Source organism: Rhopilema esculentum, chromosome 6, assembly GCF_057945365.1.
Source record: "Rhopilema esculentum isolate cy_ngs chromosome 6, ASM5794536v1, whole genome shotgun sequence".
NCBI classification, from domain to species: domain Eukaryota; kingdom Metazoa; phylum Cnidaria; class Scyphozoa; order Rhizostomeae; family Rhizostomatidae; genus Rhopilema; species Rhopilema esculentum.
The window spans coordinates 11,109,323-11,130,713 of NC_142820.1; the positions used below are offsets into that span (position 1 = coordinate 11,109,323).

The following is a 21,391-nucleotide window of genomic DNA, read 5'->3' on the forward strand; positions in this document are numbered from 1 at the left end:
GCCCGTATAATTCAAGTTATTGTGAGACTGCACGTATATAGCTCGTTGTATTTTCAACTGCCCGTGTAAGCAGCTATACCACTTTAAATAGATGTTGATAATTTCTAGAAAATACGGATAAGCCGAAACATAGCATGGAAGCATGTTTGAATAAGAAACCAATAAAACACACCATTCTTCCTCTTTGACCCGCATCTGGATATAGATTTCTGTTTACCTCTTACCCGACCTTTAAATTCTTGGAAGGAAAGAATTTTAGAATTCTTAGTTTCCGCTTTTCCGTTATTTCTTCAATTTTCGCGGTACCAAAAGCTTGTGATTATTTCCTTGCAGCCTGATGCAGATGCAGTTATTCAGATACATCACGGAACCACTCACATAATAAACCATGGAAGCGATGAATTAAGAATTAAGATACGAGATGCCTTGTTGTCGAGTTTATTACAAGTGTGAAGGTATTTCTATAACATCGCCCATCTTGATTCAAAGCAAGACTTTTGGAAAATTGAGAAGGGCCAGGGAGTTCCATGTGGACGCTCCAGTTTATAAGTGAATATACATACCGGGCAGCTGGTAGCTTCAGCCTGCATTAGAAAGTATCATCCGGAATCTAGTTGGCCTTTCTGGATGTCCAGGACTTTTAGCGTCGTTTAAAAACTACTAAGAAGGGACTACAACTGGTTCTGTTTGGAACATCTCTTAAATATGATTAGACCAATAGAATATAAACAGCCTGATATTTTAGTATTGTCTATTATAAGTGAGAGAGTAGAGCAAATTGAGTAGAGCAAGTAGTTTGATGATAACTCTAGATATGGGATTCAGCAAGAATTTCTTTCGCAGTATTGAAATGTTCCTTCGCAGTATTCTGCTTGAACTCTTACATGGAATTTTTTTTACATACTGTCACTATTGAGCATTTCTTGAAGTAAATGCTGTTTTTAGAAAATCTAGGGTAAACTGCACAACTTGTTCGATCGTTTTGCTTTTAAAAAGTGGGGTGGAATAATGAACTTAATTATAAAATGCTTTGATTGCGTCCTAATTGTTTCTTAATAGTATCCCTTGCTCGACAAAGATTCTGCGAACAAAAGAGTCAATATTTCGGATAACATGATATAATTTCAAGTTCTTATCTCATAAATGAAAAAATACAGGATACGATTAATGAAATTACTTGTATGAATTTACTTCTGTAACCAGCCAGAAGAAGTAATGTAATACTCAATTTCTTTATACAATTGGCTAAAATTTCAAACATTAAGCTAGAGTATAGAACTAACAAATTGATGATTGATTCTTTGGCATTATTATTTGGTATTATTAGCAAGCCCCCTCTGTCGAACCTTAAGCTTACACAACCCCTTCACTCAGCATTGCATTAGCAACCTTGATAAATCCCCCAATATTGGCACCCCTAACATAATCAACCCGGTCCCCAATTTTGCCGTATTCCATGCAAGTGGCATGAATTTTTTCCATAATGCGATGTAACTTTTCATCAACCTCTTCCTTTGACCAGGATTGGCGCATGCTATTCTGACTCATTTCGAGACCGCTGACCGCTACTCCGCCGGCATTAGACGCTTTGCCGGGTGAAAACAGCACGTTGTTTTGTTGAAGGTGATGCACAGCATCAGCTTCAGTTGGCATATTGGCTCCTTCTACAACCGCAATGCACCCGTTCTTAACCAACTGCTCTGCATCCTGTTTACTCAATTCGTTCTGTGTAGCACAGGGCATCGCAATGTCGCACTTGACCTTCCACGGTCTTTCGCCTTTGTAGAATTCCCAGCCTTTCTGCCGCGCTATTTCCTCGATTCTCCCGCGCCTTGTAAACTTCAAGTCTTTGATTTCTTCAAGGCATTCTGCACTTATTCCTTCAGCAGCATGTACAGAGCCGCCAGAATCTGAAAGGGTAAGGACTTTTCCACCCAACTGGATAACCTTTTCAGCTGCAAAAACGGCCACATTGCCTGACCCTGAAATGGCGACAGACTTCTCATTGATGCTTTTGCCGCTGTATTTCAGCATTTCTGCTAACATGTAAACACACCCGTATCCTGTTGCCTCTGGTCGCAACAGGCTGCCTCCCCACTCTAAACCTTTGCCAGTTAACACACCAGTAAACTCATTTTTCATTCGTTTGTACTGTCCAAACAAATAGCCTATTTCTCGCCCTCCGACGTTGATATCTCCAGCAGGGACATCAGTGTCGGGTCCGATGTACTTGACTAGCTCTGTCATGAACGACTGACAAAACCGCATCACCTCTGCATCGGACTTTCCCCTTGGATCAAAATCCGAACCTCCTTTCCCTCCACCCAATGGTAATTGAGTCAGACTGTTTTTCAGGACCTGCTCGAAGCCAAGGAACTTCAAGATGCTAAGGTTGACAGTAGGGTGAAATCTCAAACCACCCTTGTATGGTCCAATTGAGGAGTTGAACTGGACCCGATATCCTCGATTCAAATGCACAGTTCCTTGGTCATCTACCCACGGAACACGGAAGATAATTACTCGCTCTGGCTCCAGAAATCTTTCTATGAGACCATACGCAAAATACTTCGGATTTTCCACCAAAAAATCCCATATTGAGTCGAGTACTTCTTTGACTGCTTGATGAAATTCTGGCTGACCCGGGTTTCTTTCCACAACTTTGGCAAACAGGTCGTTTGCTGATCTGTAAGGTATCTACAAAGTCAATGATTTCTTCATTAACAATATTTCAAAGATAGCCTCAACCCCCTAAACCCATTTTTCTTTAGGCAATAAAGAGACTATGCATTACGACCATTTGATACCATACTTCGTTGTTGCTTGCATGTTGCCGAATTTGTCTTCTTGTTCCCGGATCAAAACTCGGTCAATTTTTCCTTATTTCTACATTTTAACCGCGCACTGACAACGTTGAACAAGCCTATCGAAATATTTCAAATAAAACTTCACATGTTCAAAGGACCCATTAGTAGCCATATCCACCCAAAGGCATTTCTACCACGTTATCAGGGAGCGAAAAGAAAATTTGTCGAAAACCTCACTTTTACAGATGTCTTAAAAGAATACAATTTGCCTGAGTATTATGTAATCCTACTAGTCTTCAAATATTTGTGGTATGACATTCACCTGCACCTTACAAACTTTTGAGTTAAGGACACCATTTCTTTTCAAAAGATTTAATGGTACAAAATTTCCTAGGCAGGCCGTCGCTACGATGTGGCGTAGGGGTGTGACACACCTTTGAAAAAAGTTGTATTGCAAAAACCGATCATTTTTTGGCATGTAGGATTGCTTCTTCGACTAATTTCAGATTTGTCAGCAAATAAAAAATGGCTCACCCACTTCGCCGAGAAATGGGACATGAGCACCCCCTAGAGCATAAAACTTAGTGACGTCCCTGATTCGACAGTAGATAAGGATATATTTTTGTTTCTTCCATAGGCCTTCCAAACAAGGTTAACAATGTGGAATGTAAATGTAAACAACTCAACGCCAAGCGAGTATTATCAATCGTCCGGGTACACTCGTGATCTCAACTTTTTGTAGGCCAAGTCCAGTCTGTACGAAACTATCTTTCTTTTCAAACGGAGAGCGTCAAGTTTCTATCCTGGCTTCCATGTCGTATTTTAGACTGCTTCTGCTTTCATTTATATTAAATTTTTCCGGTTATGTTTATACCCAATGAAACTGTGAATTTGCATGTTGTATTGTCCAATTTTTTAGCAATTTAACGTCAAAGATACCAAACTTTAGAAGCGGAATAAATGATGTTCATTCATAGAGAAATAAAGTATGATTTCCTTTCTTATCTTTCCGAGATGCGAAATCTAATAAGGAACTGGCCTTTCTAGGAATTTAGAAATTACTCACTTGACTCATCTTCGTTGAACCAAAGGTTGATTGAACTTCCTTCTCAGTTCCTAAAAGGGTGTATATTTTGATATTTTAGAACTTTTTCAAGAAATATTTATTGAGCTTTGTTTAAGTTAAACATTAACATATTTGGAGTGTAGACTAAGTAGAGAAATACTGAATGAAAAAGCCGCAACTGTAGACTACTAAGCAAAGCGACACACTCTTACCAATCAGGCACGAAATATGAAGAATAAATGCCATAAACAAAACAGGTTTCAGGCCTCCCTTTCAAACGATCGAGCGCTATCAATTATTTACAATGTGCAGAGACCGTTTGGCTGCACTTTGCAAAACAACTGCCTCGAGGCTAAGCAAATCAGGCACAAGACGACTGATTAAACATCATTGGCTGAATAATACTTTAGGGAAACAGCACGTGACCAAGTCTCGTCGTTTTGAGATACCCATGCCGATCTCAACGTGGATTTTTAAAATTTAATTTATTATCTACAAGACTCGGATTTTCTTGTCGAAAAGTTACTTTTCTTTTTGCCCGATTAACAATAAAGTCAAATTGCTACTCGTTCAGACCTTTGCATTTACTGAAAATGGGTTTCAAGAAATGGGGCACAAATATTGGGCCCTGTTTCTCTTTGCCCCTACGCTCATGTGTGCCGTTTGACTAATTAAACAGTATGACAGACTTAATCATGTCATTCTATCTATGGAGTTATCATGAAAATTTCAAGCACACTGAAGTGACCTATTTCCTTAAATCCGCGAAGACTGGTACGTTATGCTGAGACGATCGAGTCCTGGGAATAGAGTGGTGTCCAGTTCTCTCTCCCGTCGACCAATGCGTCGACAGGCCTTTCGATAAATCGCTTTGGCATATAACTTCGGGGTAATTGTAATTGCTTGCTGGGGTTGCTTAGTGGTGTGGTAGCATACGCACATACACTTACATGAAAAATTACATAATCTCACAAGTTGGATTTTCTTTGTGAACCGACCTAGAAACAAGCCTTTTGACGCTGTCAAAATCGAATAGTCCTAGGAAAGATTCAACAGTGTGGTCAATTGCCTCAAGAATTATTGTTTCCGTAACGGATAAAATGGAGTTCCACAAGACTCATGCCTGGAATCTCTCCTGTTTTTAATATACATTCGCGATTTGCCCTTTGCATTGCTATAATGTTAAAGCTATAACCCACGCTATAATATTAGCTGGCGACACAACCATAAAATAATATATTTTGTTAAACTTAGATGACCTAAATGCCGTTGTAACCAGGGGCAGCTGCCCCTCCTGCCTTCTTCCAGGAGGGGCAGGCAGTGCCCTTAAATATTCACTCTGGTTACAACTCTGGCAAAAATTCGAGTTGCATGGATGGAACAGAACCATGCCAATATTCGAAATTCGATAGTAGTTTCCTGATTTTAGGGGAGATCCTATGTCTCACCTATTTTTTCCTTGTGTGTGTTGATCTGAGGGCCACAAACCGTAAAACCGTAAAGGAATATTATCAAAACAACAAGGCTGTTGCACAAAATGTTGCGAAAACAATAGCAAAAGTAGAAATGAGTTAATTTTTGGCATTAACGTTAACCACAAAAAATTTTGCAAGGGCAAAATTCAGACTAACATTTTGATGAAATTTTCTTCCACTAAACTTCAAATGAGACGAAAATTTGTCACGATGAAATTTTTGACTCGTTTTCACAATAGAATCTTTCTTCACGGGGGTCTCACATCCCAGATGTCCCCCTATCAAGGCCGTCAAAAACTAGAGACTTGGGGGCTGGAGCCCAAAATAATTGTCAAACTGTACTATATTTCATTTAGATAGTGTACTGAATAAAGGAGCACCACAATAAGCAACCCCCCCCCCCCAAATATGACTTTAGTCCCGACGACACAGCCCATATAGCGGTGGGCCTGTTTACAGTAAACGAAAAAGTTTCCTTTTTCAGAAAGTGTCATCTAGTTCCTTTTCGCCTAAAGCAATAAGTGGACTGCAGACACAAAACCCTTCCAGGTTAGCCACTACTGCCACTAATCTTACCATACATAGTTTTTGGCTTCACTTCACCTGAACTTTAAACATGTTCGGTCATGTTCTGAAGGGAATAATCAGCGATGTCTTACCAAGCTTTCTTTTAAGTTGGTAACATACAATACAAGTGTAGTATTATAAGAGCAATTAATTCAGTAGTATTATAGAGCATCTTATACAGATAACCTAATTTACCTCTTTTGCTATAGGTGACTCACAGATTGAGATTGTTGAGAAACCTAAATACTTGGGAATTCAGCTTGATCAAGATCTTGTTTGGGATGAGCACACTAGATTCTTGCGTGCTAAGGTCTCTCGTGCCATAGGGTTTTTAAAGTATGCTAAGAAAATACTACCCCAAGAAATTCTTAGCCAAATATATAATGGTATCGTTGAACCGCATTTCCGCTACTGTTGCTCTGTGTGGGGGAGCTGTGGGGAATCCAGAAGCCTTACACTGCAGAAGTTACAGAATCGCGCTGCCAGAGTTGTAACAAACAGTAGCTATGAAGCACCTGCTGATGCCTTTACATAAAGATTAAGGTGGCCTAATATCGCTGAAATCATAAAACGAGAGACAGCGACGATCGTTTACAAATCCTTCAATAGTCTTGCACCAACATATCTCTCAAATATTTCTTTAAAGAACTCATCACGGGGCACTGTCGAGTTGAGAAACTCTGAGACTGACTTACGCATCCCTCTTTTTAAAACTAGTAATGGGCAAAAATCATTCTCATATCGTGGTGTACATGTGTGGAATTGCCTTGATTCTGAGGTTAAGCAAGCGTCCTTTTTAAATGCTTTTAGACGTCGACTTTAAAGCTTGTTTGATAATTATGTTTTGATTTTAACTTTACTGAAGCATTGTGATTAAATTATTTATTTTCGATTGTAGATTGTTTTACTTGTAGATTGAAGATGTTAATTTTTTTCACGGCCCCCTGAAAAGCGGACTTTGCCGACGGGGTTACCGTGAATAAAGAATGAAAAATGAAATGAAATGAATTGAAAGGCTCTTCGAAACTTAATCAACGTTAATACTACTCGCATTTCTAAAAGCAACTAGTGACTGTCAATACTTTAAATAAAAATCAACAGCGTGCACACTTTCTAAAGATGTGCGCTTATCCGTGAATACTGCTATTGTCCTTATCATAACCCCTGATCAATGATCATAATGCAATCGAATTAATTACAAATAAAACACACAAATGCACAGCAGGTTCCTGTCATTTTTTCAGCATACACCACACAGCACACGTCAAAAACTGTAAAAAAGTGACCTCAAAATGTCAAGCCCCCCTCCCTACCCCTCCCCAAGTTTGTGCGCCTTTGAGGAAAAATAGCACCCTGTCAAGTGTGAGCTAACTCCTATCCACCCCTGTTGTAAAATATCGAGCAATAAAAGCTTGCCATTCAATAAAGTTGCAAACAAAAAAGATTGTACAAACGGGCATATACATATCTTCTTCGTTTAGAAATTTGACAGGCCTTTCTCTTCTGTGTAAAATCGTGACTACCAAAATCGGGGCACAAAGTTCACATTGACATTTAACCTGTTAGTTTAGTTCTTTGGATGAAAAAAATGTTTTCTGTCACTATTTAACCATGATAATTAGTTACAACTTTTAAACACATGCAAATAAATAGCTTTATAACTTTCTATACTTACCAAATAAAGGAAAAGACTAGATTGATCAACAATAACCGAAAATACATTACACACTTGTCGGCTCGTTGCCAAGATGAGACAGCAAATGTGTGAAGTACTTCATGTTAAGTAAACATTTCTTCGAACAAATGACCTCATCACGAGCTGCTTGAGATTTACGGGGGTCTCAAATCAAGAGTGTCAAGAGTGACATCATTTATCGAGAATTGCATCATGCAATATTCTTATTTTGGTAAGTTTGGAAACTTTCGTCTACGAAGTACAAAGAGAAAAACTTCGCATTATAAAATAATCCAGTATAAGCTCAGGGGGGGGGGAGTTTTTAAGGAAAGAGGCTCAACAAAATAATTTTTGATGAAGCAACACATCAACCTCTAGACCCTCAACTCTATGTTCTGAAATCTTTTCTGAGAAAAGTGCAATACACTCTTTTTTATAAGAACACACTTTCTAAGAACAAGGCTAGAACATGTTCAGCTTCAGATGAGAAACTTCAAAAAAACAATTCGCATTTTGAAATTTATGTCACGTCAACAGAACAAAACTATGCAATTTATAAACATAAAAACAATTTATTTTCAAACTTTACCCAGTAAAACGTCTTAGAAACTATGTACAGTATGAAACTTCTCAAATATTTGCAAAAAAATCACTGTTAAAATAAGAACAATTTTAAGAACATTTGAGCCTAAAATTATCCAAAAGTTAAGAACATCGAGGCCCTGCAAAAATTGTCCTGGTTCTTATAAAAAGAAAGAGTGTAGTAACATTTCATGGTATTTTCATCTACAAAAATTATCAGGTACAACAGAAATTTGATAAAAATCTGCAAGAAGCCAAGAACACCTTTGTGTCTGTAGCTATGGTTTGAGCGTGGTTTGAGTGTAACCCCCGGTCAGGTTTAGACTCGAAGGTTTCGACATAAAGTTCCCTGTTTACATGTGGCGGGGAAGTACGGATGGCATGAGTTGTATGAGCTTTTCTTGTTTGAGGTAGATGCGAATGTTTGGAAATATCAGTCAAAGGAGGCACTTTAAATACTATCCAGCTAGGCGTACAATATGGCTGCCTTGCTGCTCAAAGAGAAAATTCAAGTCGAGACGAACCACGGACCATGTGAAATTCACTTGAATTTTGGCAGTATTACAAAACTCGATAAAAAAGATAAAGTTGACGTACTGGTTGTCTCTGCATTCCCAGGTAACTTTGTTCGTTATTGCTTAAAATTGAGAGCTCAGAGTGAAATACTCTTAACTTCTTGACGTGACTTGACTTCTTAATCATAGTAAAAGGGATAAAAACTTTTTGAATGCTATCTGATGATAGGATATCCATAAAATTTCTTAGGCAAATATTTCAAAGAATTTTGGTTATTATCTTATAATTGATGACAGCATAAAAAAGAGCTTTGATTTGTTTTTGTAATGTGATATGATTTTAAGTAATCAAAGCCAACGAAATGCATGGCATGTGCAAATACTGGCTAGCCAATTCAATTCATTAAATTCAACCTTTGAATTATGGGCTACATAATAATTAAATTAATTATAAATATAAAGCTTTTCAATAAAAATAAAAGGAGCTCAGATGAGCTATTGCATTATTTGCCCTGAATTTCACAGAAAAGTTTAGGACTGTGAAATGCTTTTAAATAGAGTTCAGAACAGGTAGTAATATACTGTTGATTGAATGCCGACCCCCATCAAATTTTATAAAAAAATTTACCAGAAACAATTTTCACCTTTCTTCTGGCCAACTGCTAACAGCCCAATTGTCCATCTAGTGGTAATATCAAAACAAACTAAATATGTTTTCTAAAATCTACAAATTGTCAAACTCCTTTTTTCTGACTGCAATGTTAGTCAACTTTTGGTAGTTACTCAAATTCAGGGTAGATGATGCTTCATGAAAAAATTTTAAAACTGCACCTATTTTTAGAAAGCTTGTATTTGCATGCAACATCATTGGCAAAAGGAGATTTTAACACAAAGTGCCTTCATATAATTCACAATGTCTCAGCAATCACCAATTTCTTAAAAATTCCAAATGCATGTAACAAGCTAACTGTTTCATTTATCTTGTAGCCTTTTTATGGTAAATGTACGAGCTTATTTGAAAATATATTTTTTATTTTTCTTAAATTTTCAAACAAGATATTCTAATGTAGGTGACTATTCCCCCACACCAACATCTGTCATTGGTGCTTTGCAAAGAGACTTGAAGATAAGTGTGAGGAATCTATCTAAGGACAAAGAAGAGGATCATAGATGCTTATTTTCATGCTGGTGGTCTAAACCTCTGGCAAAGGAGTACAGCTATGGCAGGATACTTTGCTTTGAGGGTAGTTTCAAGAAAAACTCAAGACCTCCAATGGTTGTAGGTGAAGTTTTCAGATGTCTAATCTCAATGTGTAAGGAGAAGGACATTAAAGTCATCATGCCACTTTTAGCTTCTGGAGATCAGGTAAACAGAGCTTTCTGCATTTTACACAAATTAATGTTACAATTGTGTGCAAAAAGGTATAATATTTATCATAAGATATAAAAAATTGGATCCTCTTAGAATTTTGTAGTATGAAATTGATACATTGTGCTGAAAAGAGGAAGATCATGGCTACTACTGTGCTGAAAAAGCAGCCATGATATCCCTCTTCTTGCCAGTTTTAGGCTGACACCCTTTTTATATGTCCCTAGTATTAATGTCTTGCTGACTATCTACTAGCTAGGTTATGACTTATGTTTTTTTTGGGTGCTTAAACGAAATTAGGAACAAAATAATATAATCAACATCTATATCCTTACAAAATATGTAAAATTGATAAGTTCCATGAAGGCCAAATCTGGCCATTTGAGGAGAGCCATAGCTCTTGCTCCCCCCAAGACTCTTCTCTAATGCTGGAAGTCAGCTACAGATTGCTCTCCTAAATTGCTCTAAAAAGAAAATAATTAGCTCCCTTTGTCAATTTTCCCCTTGTTTCTATTCTTATTTATCTTCAAATAGGTCCCCTGGAAGTTACTAGGAGAGCTGTTTACTGCTCCCCTGCTTGAAACATAGCATACACATTATCTATGGAAATAAATTCTCACATGGGATTATCAAAGCTTTGATAATATGGTTTATACACAAGCTTTTGTGTGAAAAATAAAGCGAGCATGCTAACCACTGCACATCTGATAACATCAAGCTGTGTGGTGGCATGTGACGTAACAGGTATAAGCTGAGCTTATCTAATATATCAGCAAAAACACAGCACTGCAAGTACAGAAGATCATTTTCCATAAGCAGTTTTCATCAGCTTCAATGATGAATGCTTAGCAGAGATATTGAGGCCTCAATTTCATCTGGTGGTAATGCCCATTTTTGTGTGTAAATCCATGCCCCTGAGGGCCCTCTGTTATCAAGCATGACAGCTATTTTATGTACTTCACTGGCCAGATGTTGCTAATCAATTAAGTATATACATGAGAGATAATTATGGGTCATTTTTCATCAAATTTATTGTTGCCAAAATCTAGACTTAGAGCATAGCGAAGTCTTTAGAGGGTTTGGGGGGTAGGGGTAGCAACATCAGCAAACTTGCTACTTTCTATCACATAATCAGCAAATCTGCTACTTTTGCTTAACTGGCAATCAAACATGAAAATCTTGTTCACCACACGTAATGTCCTCCTGAATTTTCAGGGACAAATATGTATGTTATAGTCTTTTTGTTTAAAAATGTATGTTATAGTCTTGTCAATTGGATTTCTTCACTGAAATACCATAAAGCCTTGAAAAGGTGTACAAAGGTCGTCTCCATTTTCAGCATTATAAAAAGTGCATGTATATTTTGCTGATGACAATGATGTTTTCCCCAAGAAACAGCGATAAAAACACAGGGAGTAAGTAGACCAAAATAATATGGTGAAAAATTTTTAGAAAAGTTTGTCCTATCGAGGAAACTGCTGGGTGTGAGCAACCGCATGCCTTTCTGGCGAAATCCAGATAGAGTATTCAGTTTGTGCATCAAACTCTATCAAACTCTGCATGTTACATAAATTTATCTTTTCAAGGGTTACAGCCAACAAATGATGCTTCGTCTAATTGTTGAAGCTGCTGTCCATTGGATGAAAATTGGTTTGCCATTAAAAGTTCTGAAAATTGTTGTCTACGATAGAAATTTAGGTGGTGTTGACAAGCATCCCTTGTTGTCATACTTCAGAGAACTAAAAGTTAAATGGGATGAAATTATGGCCAAAGAAAATGAAGAACCAGAGGTATTGATGTTACAATATGCTGTTTCATTGAACTGAATCTGATTTGTCCATACACTCTTAAGCCATGCAATGATGATAATTTTGAATGAAGAAATCCTGGTTGCTTTGAGATAACATTGATTTATATCAGAAAATTTTAATAATATGTAAATCTCAAATATGAATGACAAAGAAAATTTATTGAAAAGTCTATCATCAAGATAACTTTTCTGGATACCAGATGCTTCTCTTGGTAATAAATTTGGTAGTGCCTGCAAAGAGGTTCCACCCAAGTTGTTTAGCAATTTGCTAATTTATGATGTATTTTTTATTAATTTCATCCAACTGTTATTTTAAATGACAATATCAATCCAAAAACATTTAATAAGTCTACAAACTTAAGAAATAGAGTGTATCTTTCCAAGTATTCTAATGGCTTTTTTTATTGCTGAAAATTTTTGTAACTTTATTTGAAAACAGCCTACATGTGATGTAAAGTCTATTTGTCAATTAAGTTTCAGAGAATGTTGCAGGGATTTATTTTGCATTATTACAACACAGGTTCACCCAATTGAGTATGATGTCTATCTTTCATACAACAATGCAGACCAGCAACTGGCAAATGTAGTTACTGAAAGCCTTAAAGAAACCAACAACTCCATTAGAATTTTTACCAAGCATCAGACTCTCAATCAAAATGTTTCATGGCAAGAAGAAATTTACAAGGTACATAATCAAAATACTTTTGACAGAGACACTTGTATGTCACCATACAATGCAAAGGAAGTTATACTTTGTATAATCAAAAAGTACAATCGAAAACTATGTGATTGCTGTGTGAAAACTATACTTTTATTCAAAAAGGTCAATAAAAGTTTAAAAAAAGAATATTGGCATTGCATTTGGTTAGATTTCACACAAAAAGGTTTCCCAGATATGAACAGTATTTTTCTTAAGTAATCTAAATATAAATATTGTGAAAAAAATTTTTATAACAACCATGAAACTTACATATTTGTTTTTACATATTTGTTGCATATATGAGCAAAGTATATAGTAGGGGCAGAAGCAAATGAAAATTGTAAGAGTTAGCTTTGCAACACCCAATTTTTTATAAATACCAGTTTGCAATCCAGTTTGCTAGGTAGCAAAGATCTTGAACTGTCAGACTGACACTGTCAATATTTAGACACCAAAACTCACCTTCCCAAGTCCATACACACTGACCTAAACCCACACACTGCACCATTAAATTTTTGACTTTTCCACATGTTTGGCCAGGGGTAAATCATCCAGAAGCCTTTTTCAGACTAGTATCCACTTTTTTTGTAAGAATGCTTTACTTTACATAGATATCACAGTTAAATCCAATATTATTTCATAGTATCCACAGAAATTATACATTAACTCTCTACATTGTTGGAGTTGCTGTGACCCCTTGCCTCCTTGAAAAGAATGTGTCCTTGCCGTGGCCCTATCAACCCCTTGCAAGTATCTTGCTATTATATTGCATATACTGTGGATGGATCTGGGGTTAGTGGTCAGTGTGGTTTGGTTTCGGTTTCTGTTCTACAGATTTTAAACTAAAATAAATTGTAAGAAGTCAAAACAATTGTTATTTTTTGTCATCAATGAAGAATGTTCTCTTTGCAAATTTGAACTTTCCGTGTTTATTTTTGCTTTGTTTTTGCTAATTTTTTGCATGTGTATTTTTGCAACTTATTGCTTCATATTTCCCTTAGAATAGACCTTTTGTCTTAGCAAACAAAATTTGTCTTCCTGCAAAATTGGTAGAATTTTCACTGTTATTTATGTGGAAAATGTTTAACACTTGATGAAAGCTGCACTCTTTGAGGGGCAAAACATTGCTGCAATCTCTTGATTATTTTAATGTTTTTCCAGATAACAAAATGCTCAAAGAGCATTTTGTAAACTTCTTGTGAGATCTGCAATTTTTGCGTTTTAAAGCCTACAAAATTTTATTGATGATCTTTTTAAATTGTTTGGCATACTTGACAATCTTTGAAGTATGAAAATATCTGTGAAAGTATTTAGAAATTTCTTGCTTTTTTAGTTGTTAAGAAAGGAGTGAAAAATAAGAGTCTCTGAATTGAATAAAAATCCTTTGAAATTTCGAAGGCTACTACATTTTGATTCATTAATACATTTTGAACATAATTTTTGTGAGAAGATAACTTTTCTGTTATAAGAGGCTTTTAAGAGTTAAGAGTTTTGAAAAAATTTGTTTACCCTAAATGAATTTTCAAGAAACCTATTGCTATCAATGTCCATGAAATTTATTTTTCCAAAAAAAAGAAGAAATCATTTTCAATTTTAGGTCATGGTGGCAAGTGCACGTGTGATAACAATACTGAGTCCAAGATTCTTAGATGATGAAGCCTGCCTAGAACAATATAACATTGCTCTTTGCTGCACCAGAAATATGAAGAGAGATTACTTAGCACCCTTCTACACTGATTCAATTGATGACATGCCAACATACATGTGTCTTATACAATATGTAGACTGCAGGTGAGGTTATGGCTGCAATGTTATGCCATTTTTGGGAAAAGATCCTGTCAAGGCTAAGCCACGACTAGACTGCAAATCAAATTAAACATTTAAATGGGAAAGACCGGTCATGAGTTGCTTAGAATGGACATCTTTAAGATTAGGCACATTTGTCGGCAGGCAAATTTTGGAACAGTTGTGTGCCATGAACATATTTTCTATACTTTGATGCAATTTTTTGAACGTTTAGCTGCAATTTGCAAAATTTACTTTGTTTCCGCAGTTGCCATTTTAATAAAGTCTTCAGTGCTCAAGTTTATGACGTGATATGCCATTAGTAAACTGTGAACTCTTCAACTACTCCTTTATGAGTGCATATTCAAATCGCATACTTGTTATCTTTCACAGACCTGCGGATTACGATAAAATTTCGCAAGCTTGCAAGTCCGTCACAGATTGGCTGCAAATGCATTTGGCAGAGATAAAACATTTGGAATCAGAAACCCAAACTCTAAAAGTGGCGAAACCTTCTGTAAGAAATGAATATGATGTCTTTATCTCCTATTCCCACCAAAACTCAGACGTAGCCCATGTAATTCAGCGGCATCTGTCCCTGTTTTATCCAGACTGGAACATATTCATTGACATAGCAGAATTGCAAACGGGCGTTGCTTGGCAAGTGAAACTGTTCAAAAGTATTGGTAGGTATATGAAAATGGAAGAAGATGTATATATTGCTAAAGTAAATTATTCTTGATATCCTTGTTTGTTCTTCGTTCTTGTATTGTTTCAGTTTACACTCTGCGTCGCAAGCAACCCAGAATATAACAAATACAGAAATTGTCCATGCTAATACGAATTTCTCAAATTGTCTACAAACCTTATTTTCTCGCAGTATACAATCTGTGACAAAGACTATATTCAAACTAGAGGAAGCTAGAAATAACGCTGTTTTATTTATGACGATGAAATTTGAGATACATAGATTACTTACAATACACAATTAACTTGAACTGTTTGGTTGGGGGGGGGGGCAAAAGAACCTTGATTGTTGAGTCGCCTCTCACATCACAATCTTTATTTACACTGAGAGTTATGCTGAAAAAATAATACCATACACACACAAATAACATATATTCAGGGCAATGAATGGTGGCGTCCTTATTGTAACCAATTTTTATTTTGAATATAGCTGAATAAGTACATTCCAAAATCATTTTATTGGCTATAGAGTTTTAACTAACGCTTCTTTGCAGTTTTTTGTTATGCATTAGTATTTTATCATTATTTTAGTTTGACATTACATCTTGAAATGGTTTTCGGCAATTAAATGTTTTTTAGCCTCAGTATTGTCTTACTTTGGATGTTTTCTTTTGATTCTAGAGGCATCTCGTTATGTGATTACGCTGTTGGCTCCTCCATACTTGCAGTCAAAAGTTTGTCAAGAAGAATACAACCTTGCGTCAGCATTGCACTCAGACCCGGCATACAGCACTAAATTGATTCCCATTCTAGTGGAGCCAGTTGAACGACTTCCAGTATGGTGTAGCAACTATACCCCTATTGACTGCAGAGACATGTCTGACAGAGCACTTATGGAGATAATCCAAAAGCTCCACTTGTTTGAAAGTAGGCAGAGCCACCCTTTTTTATCTGCTCAACCTTTCTTAAATTTTGCCATTTGGTAGAGACTAGTTGTCTGGTTTGTATGATGTGGACTGTTGCTCTCTGGTTACTTTGGAGCATTATATTCATAGAGACTTAGCGTACTGTGCTTCACATTTTAAGATGAAGAAGTCTCACCCTGCACTATTGCTATTTTTATTTTGCATGTAAGATTCTGTTCGGTGGAGTACCTGATGGAAAGAGTATCATCACAATTCCACTTTTTGTGCGTTATTATCTATTTTAGAACAGTAAATGTGGTATTAGATGTATTCAAACGATCTCTTTTGTTCTAACTAAGTTACAAAAACCTGAATATATATGTATTGTGTTTTCTATTCAATATAGTTATCGAATCGTGTCAAGGTTTGTGTCAAAAAAGCCTCTAGATGTTCTCCCTTTTGCATTGAAATATCTACATGAATAGATTATATATTTCCTGACTTTAAACATATTTTTTTAAATTTTTCTTAGAGCTTGATCTTTTAGAAGATCGCAGGATGTCATCAGTTGAGCAAATAACATCAGACTGGCGGATAGAGCATACATTACGTGGATTGCAGTTCTTTGACGGTCTAGATACTCGAGATGTATTCGACTTTACCGGAAGCGAGTTGTGGAGAACTGGACAGTCAAATAGCACTGATATTATGTTGTGCTACCACGATTTGGATGCGTCACATGGCGAGTTTTTAGCAGAGCGTTTGCAGCATTACCTTCCTGGGGTCAATCTCTCGATACCAGAGAAATCTAAGGTTCGACACAACTTGCTTGACGATGCAACTATCATCGTCCCACTGATGTCAGGATGCTTTGTTAAATCTGCAGAACTCTCAGAAGAACTCAACACTGCTCTTTGCAGGCAACGTTTTTCCAACAGACTGGTTCTCTTTCCTATAGGTTTGGAACCACTTCCGTTGACTCCGGCCTACTCTCGATTGATATGGTCAGTTGTTTCTTGTAATGACAGAATATGGAAGAATCCTGGACTTTTTCGCCCGGAAAAAGATTTTAAAGTGGCCTATGCGGGAAATAAGTTCTGTTTAGACTTTTCAGCTCGTTTTATCGCCTTCATCCTTACACACCCAGTACTTTTTCAAGGCTCTTTTAAAACACTTCTTAGCACTGAGGAGCTTCTTGACTCAACTTTGACTTTCAGAGCAAACCGACAGGTTGATCCAGCGAGTAACAATCCTCTCTATTTCGATAAAGCAAGAGCTGGACATATGGTTTCAGAGGAAATTTTGACGCCAAAAAAACTCTGTCATGTAAACAGCGTAGAAGAGTTTTCAAGCACCCTCAAGGACGATGATACACAAAAGGAGAAAACGCTTCCGAATTTCCCGCAACAAGATTCAAGCTCTATAAAACCATCTCTTGCAAACTCTGGTATAAGCTGCATTTCACCAGCTGCTGACCCACCAAAGAGTCCAACAAAACTTCCGAAACAAGCCTCTGAAAATGAAGACGCTCCTGACCTCTCTACTGACGAAAGTGGTAGCACCAATGAAGACGTACAAAAGGTACGAAAAGAGGTCCCAGCCCCATTAGATTGCAGAGCACCTTTGCCGGAAAGCGAATTGAAACCAGATGAGCCCAAAGGAGATGAAAGAGGTAAGAAAGATATAGGTTTATTAAAACAACAACGCGACAAGCATCTGAAAAGCAAGTTGTGCTCTATGTCATAAGCATTGAGCCAGGTATCGTGAAGCCGTACAAATGTCTTACGAACCGAAAGAGTATGCATCTAAAATTCCTCACAGGAAATCTATGTATTTCTCTTTGAAAATGGTGAAGAATTGGATTAGAGAAGATTGAAGAATCTACAGGATCAGTTATCAGCTTCACACTATTTCCACTTCCCTTTTCCTAGTGAAAATGATTTTTGTACATGTTACACTTAGTTACTACTGCGGCGCACATTTGCCTTCTTGATGTCTCTTTTTTAATGCCTCCTTCCTTTTCTTTCAATTTGGTCCGCCTTTTATATAAGCCCCACAAAGAAAGGATAATTGACTTTTCCAAAGTCTGTTTGATATATAGCGCAGAATTTTTTTTCGTTTAATGACAAAACCATTTATTTGCTTGCACATTCATCACAAACATGTAAATGCTACATTAATACATATTTTGACCATCATTCTTTTGTTAAAAACATTTTGCAATCTTAAAGCTGTTGAATTAAAAATGTTAAATAGGATTTTAGTTTTCAGAAATGAGGCAGTTAAATTTGTTACTGAGCATGGCGTTTAATCTTACATGACAGTTGTAGCTAGACATCTGTTTAAACATAAGATATGGCTCATATAAATCGTTGATAACGTTAAATATTTAACATTAGTTGTTTTCTTTTAAAGGTGTTGCATAAAATACGGTAGCATAATAGCTAATCAATTCTGTTGAAAATTTTAATCAGTGTTTTCAGCTGATTAAAATGTAAAAAAATTAGCCAGAGCTAAAAATATGCACTAACATTTGATGATGAACATCTTGCATATCAAAGTAGCATTGAGCAAAGCTCGTATTAAAGAAAGAAGATGTAAATAAATTTTGATTTTTCTCCATTCAACATTTTGTCTGAGGATAATTTTCCACGCTGAATGTCGAAAAAGAATCATATGGGTTTGAAAATGCTGAAATGTTGAATGTTGAAAATGCTCAGAGAATATGAGTGGCATTTGTATTTAATATGCTTGGCATATCAAAGCGTAACCTCTATTTCGTAGTGGATAAATGCCACTTAAGGGCCTTGATTTCAGTTCAGTTTGATATTCAAGCAAACATGTCCATGATCCTGAACGATTTTTTATGATGGGGAGCTCTTTGTTCTATGAGACCCCTATGTCCAGGGTTGGATACCAAAATGTTTGCAGATTGCAATGCTAGTCTAATTTTACCATGCGGTAAATCATTGGACTTGTTAAATCCGACTTTTGGTATTAAAACTGAAAGCATCTATACCAAATTTTTTCCGAGTTATGAAATATCCGACTTATGCGTTCAACTCTATTTAAATCAAGCTCGATCAAGGTAATGTTACTAAAGATAAACAAACTAATTGTAACAAATCCTATAAAGTACTTACCACAGAGATTTCAAACTTACAAAGTAAACTACAGAAAAGGATATTACTAAATTGTTTAAACTGACTTCTCAAAGTACAGGGTTTGTCGATTTGAGTAATTTTGCTTTAAATTGTTTATTGTGATAATCAATATTCTACGAATATTTGTCTTGTTGCTTTATTCAATACGCATACACATTTTAACTCTTTGAAAGTTAAAGCAAGACTCTGACTTTGATCCTATATTAGAAAAGATACGCTCCCATTGAGGAACACCTTTTGTTGACAAAGGAGTTTCTAGGACACTCCTAAGGGAGACTGGGCAGATAATTTGAAAGTTTATGGCCATTTTATTAACCGAACTGTCATTTTAGTTTATTAGTTTTTTTTTGCTTTTTGGTACAAGTATTTATCGCCAGCAGTCTATTGTAGTGATTTAAGTAACGTGTTAAGTTGTGTGCTTTATCACATTTTTTCCTGACGATGTAAATAACAAGAAATTTGACAGCGAAAGAAGTGCAAGTTTCAACCTACCAGTTGAATATCTATTGAAATACTAATACAGTTTTGCATTATACTAACAATACTAATACTGCATTATCCCGTAATACTTGGAGAATCTCAAGGTAGGATAAGAGAGTAAGTATTAATGTGAGATCACGTGTTTCACACTGCGCTAATTAACGCACACAAAAGATAGTAGTTTTCCAATTTGCATAAATTTATGTTCCCTGAAATGTCCAATCTCATGAAATCTATACCCGCTCAAATTTAACGTAATAAAGTTTATTCTCGATTTTTCACGAATAAACGATTTAGAAGATAACCGACGTGTGTATTATTCGTTGTAAACAGTGTAGTTCAATGAATGTTTGCAACGGAGAAAGACAAGAAGTGGTAGCTGTGGATTGACCTCAGAAGAAGCATGATGAATTTCGTCACTAGATGTAAGAAAAACGTTAGAATGCTTTGTACCTAGACATGGTAGAGCCCATTTTACCAGTAAATCGCCCGTTTGCGAATTTATATGGCCAATATCAATATTAGAGTGCATTGTTAAATCATTATATTCTAACTATCGCTGGAAACAGATACAGTATTGAATCATATTTCTTAATCCGTAGAAGATCGTGTATCTTACGTTTGGCTCAAGTTGTCAGTAGATGTGTGTCACTCTGCCTTTGAGATAGAAGCTATATATTGTTATTAGGATTAGCACTTCATGCTTGATCAAAGTTCGTTCTTTGCCTTCCAGCATGACATAGTCACGAGACCGGTGGTAAAACTGGAAGAAAGATGTTCATATAGAAATTTTTATATAAGAATATACTTTTTATGAACACCGAGGCTCGACTTGCCAAAAATTAGACCAACATGAGAACAAACCCAGCCTTAGATGAAAAATTAGAAGAAAAAACGATGTGTTTTTGAAAATTTACTCTACTGTTAACAATACAGGATATATTTGGTCAGCTGATCACCCGTGCTACTAAAAATACCATGTAAAACTGTTATTAGGTTTTCTTAGAAACAATTTTTGAAATGTAGTTGTGGAAGTATTGATGCAAAATAAAAGCAACATGAACAACACCGGAGCCTCGAATTATTCATGAAAAACAAGACTGATCTTTGTCAACAAATCATTTGATTCTTATATAAAAATAGAGTGTAGACTGCTCCTTCCCCTGAATAGAAATGTTTATTTGTAATCTAATTTCTATTGCGTATACTCCTTTAAACTAGAACTGGTTTATTTTGCACTGTGGCTGGTGGACAAATTTTAAGCTTCATTGACATTCCTTAAACCATCCAGCTTTTGCTCTTATTTTTTAGTTGTTGTACTTGTTGTCTAGATATTTGTGTAGAATGAGGATTGAGTTCTACCTGTGATTTGAAAACGATTTCAAAAATATTCAACTTGGTTTATTATTCTAATGAAATTATTATTCATTTGCTCTTAACTATTTATCGATAAGAGAACAGATATGAGAGATTTCTCTCTCAATATTTACAGTATTTATTCTTCTAGATATGAAACACATTTCTGAAAATAGTTATCGTTATTTGAATAATGCCTATTCATGGAAAAAATTCTGAAAGCAACAGATGTTTAAATCCGCTACTACGAACCCCGCTTATGTCGAACTTCTCGCTTTTACAAAATAAACGAACTTACAGTATATCGAACTCTTGCTATTTCGAACTTTTCCCTCGTTCTTCTTCCTTTCTTTTAAGAATCTGCGCAGCTGGACTCCACTGTATAGAAAAGAAAGAATGAATGGATTTATATTTCGAGTTACTTGACTCGGTACACCATTCGGCGAATTGC

At 36.2% G+C, this 21,391-nt stretch overlaps 3 protein-coding genes across 5 annotated transcripts in view; 2 read left to right on the top strand and 1 right to left on the bottom strand.

The window, feature by feature from the left end:
- The window catches only part of LOC135686386 (integrator complex subunit 9 homolog), an 18,938-nt gene extending 16,651 nt beyond the window's left edge, over positions 1-2,287 (top strand). The window contains exon 24 of the mRNA XM_065202606.2: positions 334-2,287. Within this exon, the coding sequence (XP_065058678.2) occupies positions 334-453 (120 nt within the window). The 3' untranslated portion in view covers positions 454-2,287. The remainder of the gene's footprint in view (positions 1-333) is intronic.
- LOC135686388 (uncharacterized) lies at positions 1,103-21,379 on the bottom strand. 2 transcript variants are annotated; one of them, XM_065202610.2, is made up of 3 exons: positions 21,239-21,379; positions 3,871-3,920; positions 1,103-2,694 (listed from the first exon to the last, which is right to left on the bottom strand). In XM_065202610.2, exons 2-3 carry the CDS (start codon positions 3,877-3,879, stop codon positions 1,354-1,356), a joined length of 1,350 nt encoding a protein of 449 aa, XP_065058682.2. In that variant the 5' UTR covers positions 3,880-3,920; positions 21,239-21,379; the 3' UTR covers positions 1,103-1,353. The 2 variants fall into 2 exon arrangements, with proteins under 2 accessions (XP_065058682.2, XP_065058681.2); XM_065202609.2 differs by lacking the exon at positions 21,239-21,379 and adding an exon at positions 7,588-7,696.
- On the top strand, positions 8,484-21,099 carry LOC135686383 (uncharacterized). Of its 2 annotated transcripts, XM_065202603.2 has the most exons (9): positions 8,485-8,787; positions 9,755-10,050; positions 11,640-11,843; positions 12,384-12,548; positions 14,161-14,354; positions 14,742-15,034; positions 15,717-15,962; positions 16,473-17,612; positions 19,918-21,099. In XM_065202603.2, exons 1-9 carry the CDS (start codon positions 8,649-8,651, stop codon positions 19,920-19,922), a joined length of 2,682 nt encoding a protein of 893 aa, XP_065058675.2. In that variant the 5' UTR covers positions 8,485-8,648; the 3' UTR covers positions 19,923-21,099. The 2 variants fall into 2 exon arrangements, with proteins under 2 accessions (XP_065058674.2, XP_065058675.2); XM_065202602.2 differs by having other exon boundaries at positions 8,484-8,787; positions 16,473-21,099.
- Positions 21,380-21,391: the final 12 nt, after the last annotated feature.

Excerpts from the sequence above, each read along its gene's own strand:
- LOC135686383 (XM_065202602.2), top strand. The coding sequence starts at position 8,649 with ATGGCTGCCTTGCTGCTCAAAGAGAAAATTCAAGTCGAGACGAACCAC. Across the intron at positions 8,788-9,754 it reads GGTTGTCTCTGCATTCCCAG|GTGACTATTCCCCCACACCA; the intron begins GTAACTTTGTTC and ends ATTCTAATGTAG. Across the intron at positions 15,963-16,472 it reads AAAGCTCCACTTGTTTGAAA|AGCTTGATCTTTTAGAAGAT; the intron begins GTAGGCAGAGCC and ends AATTTTTCTTAG.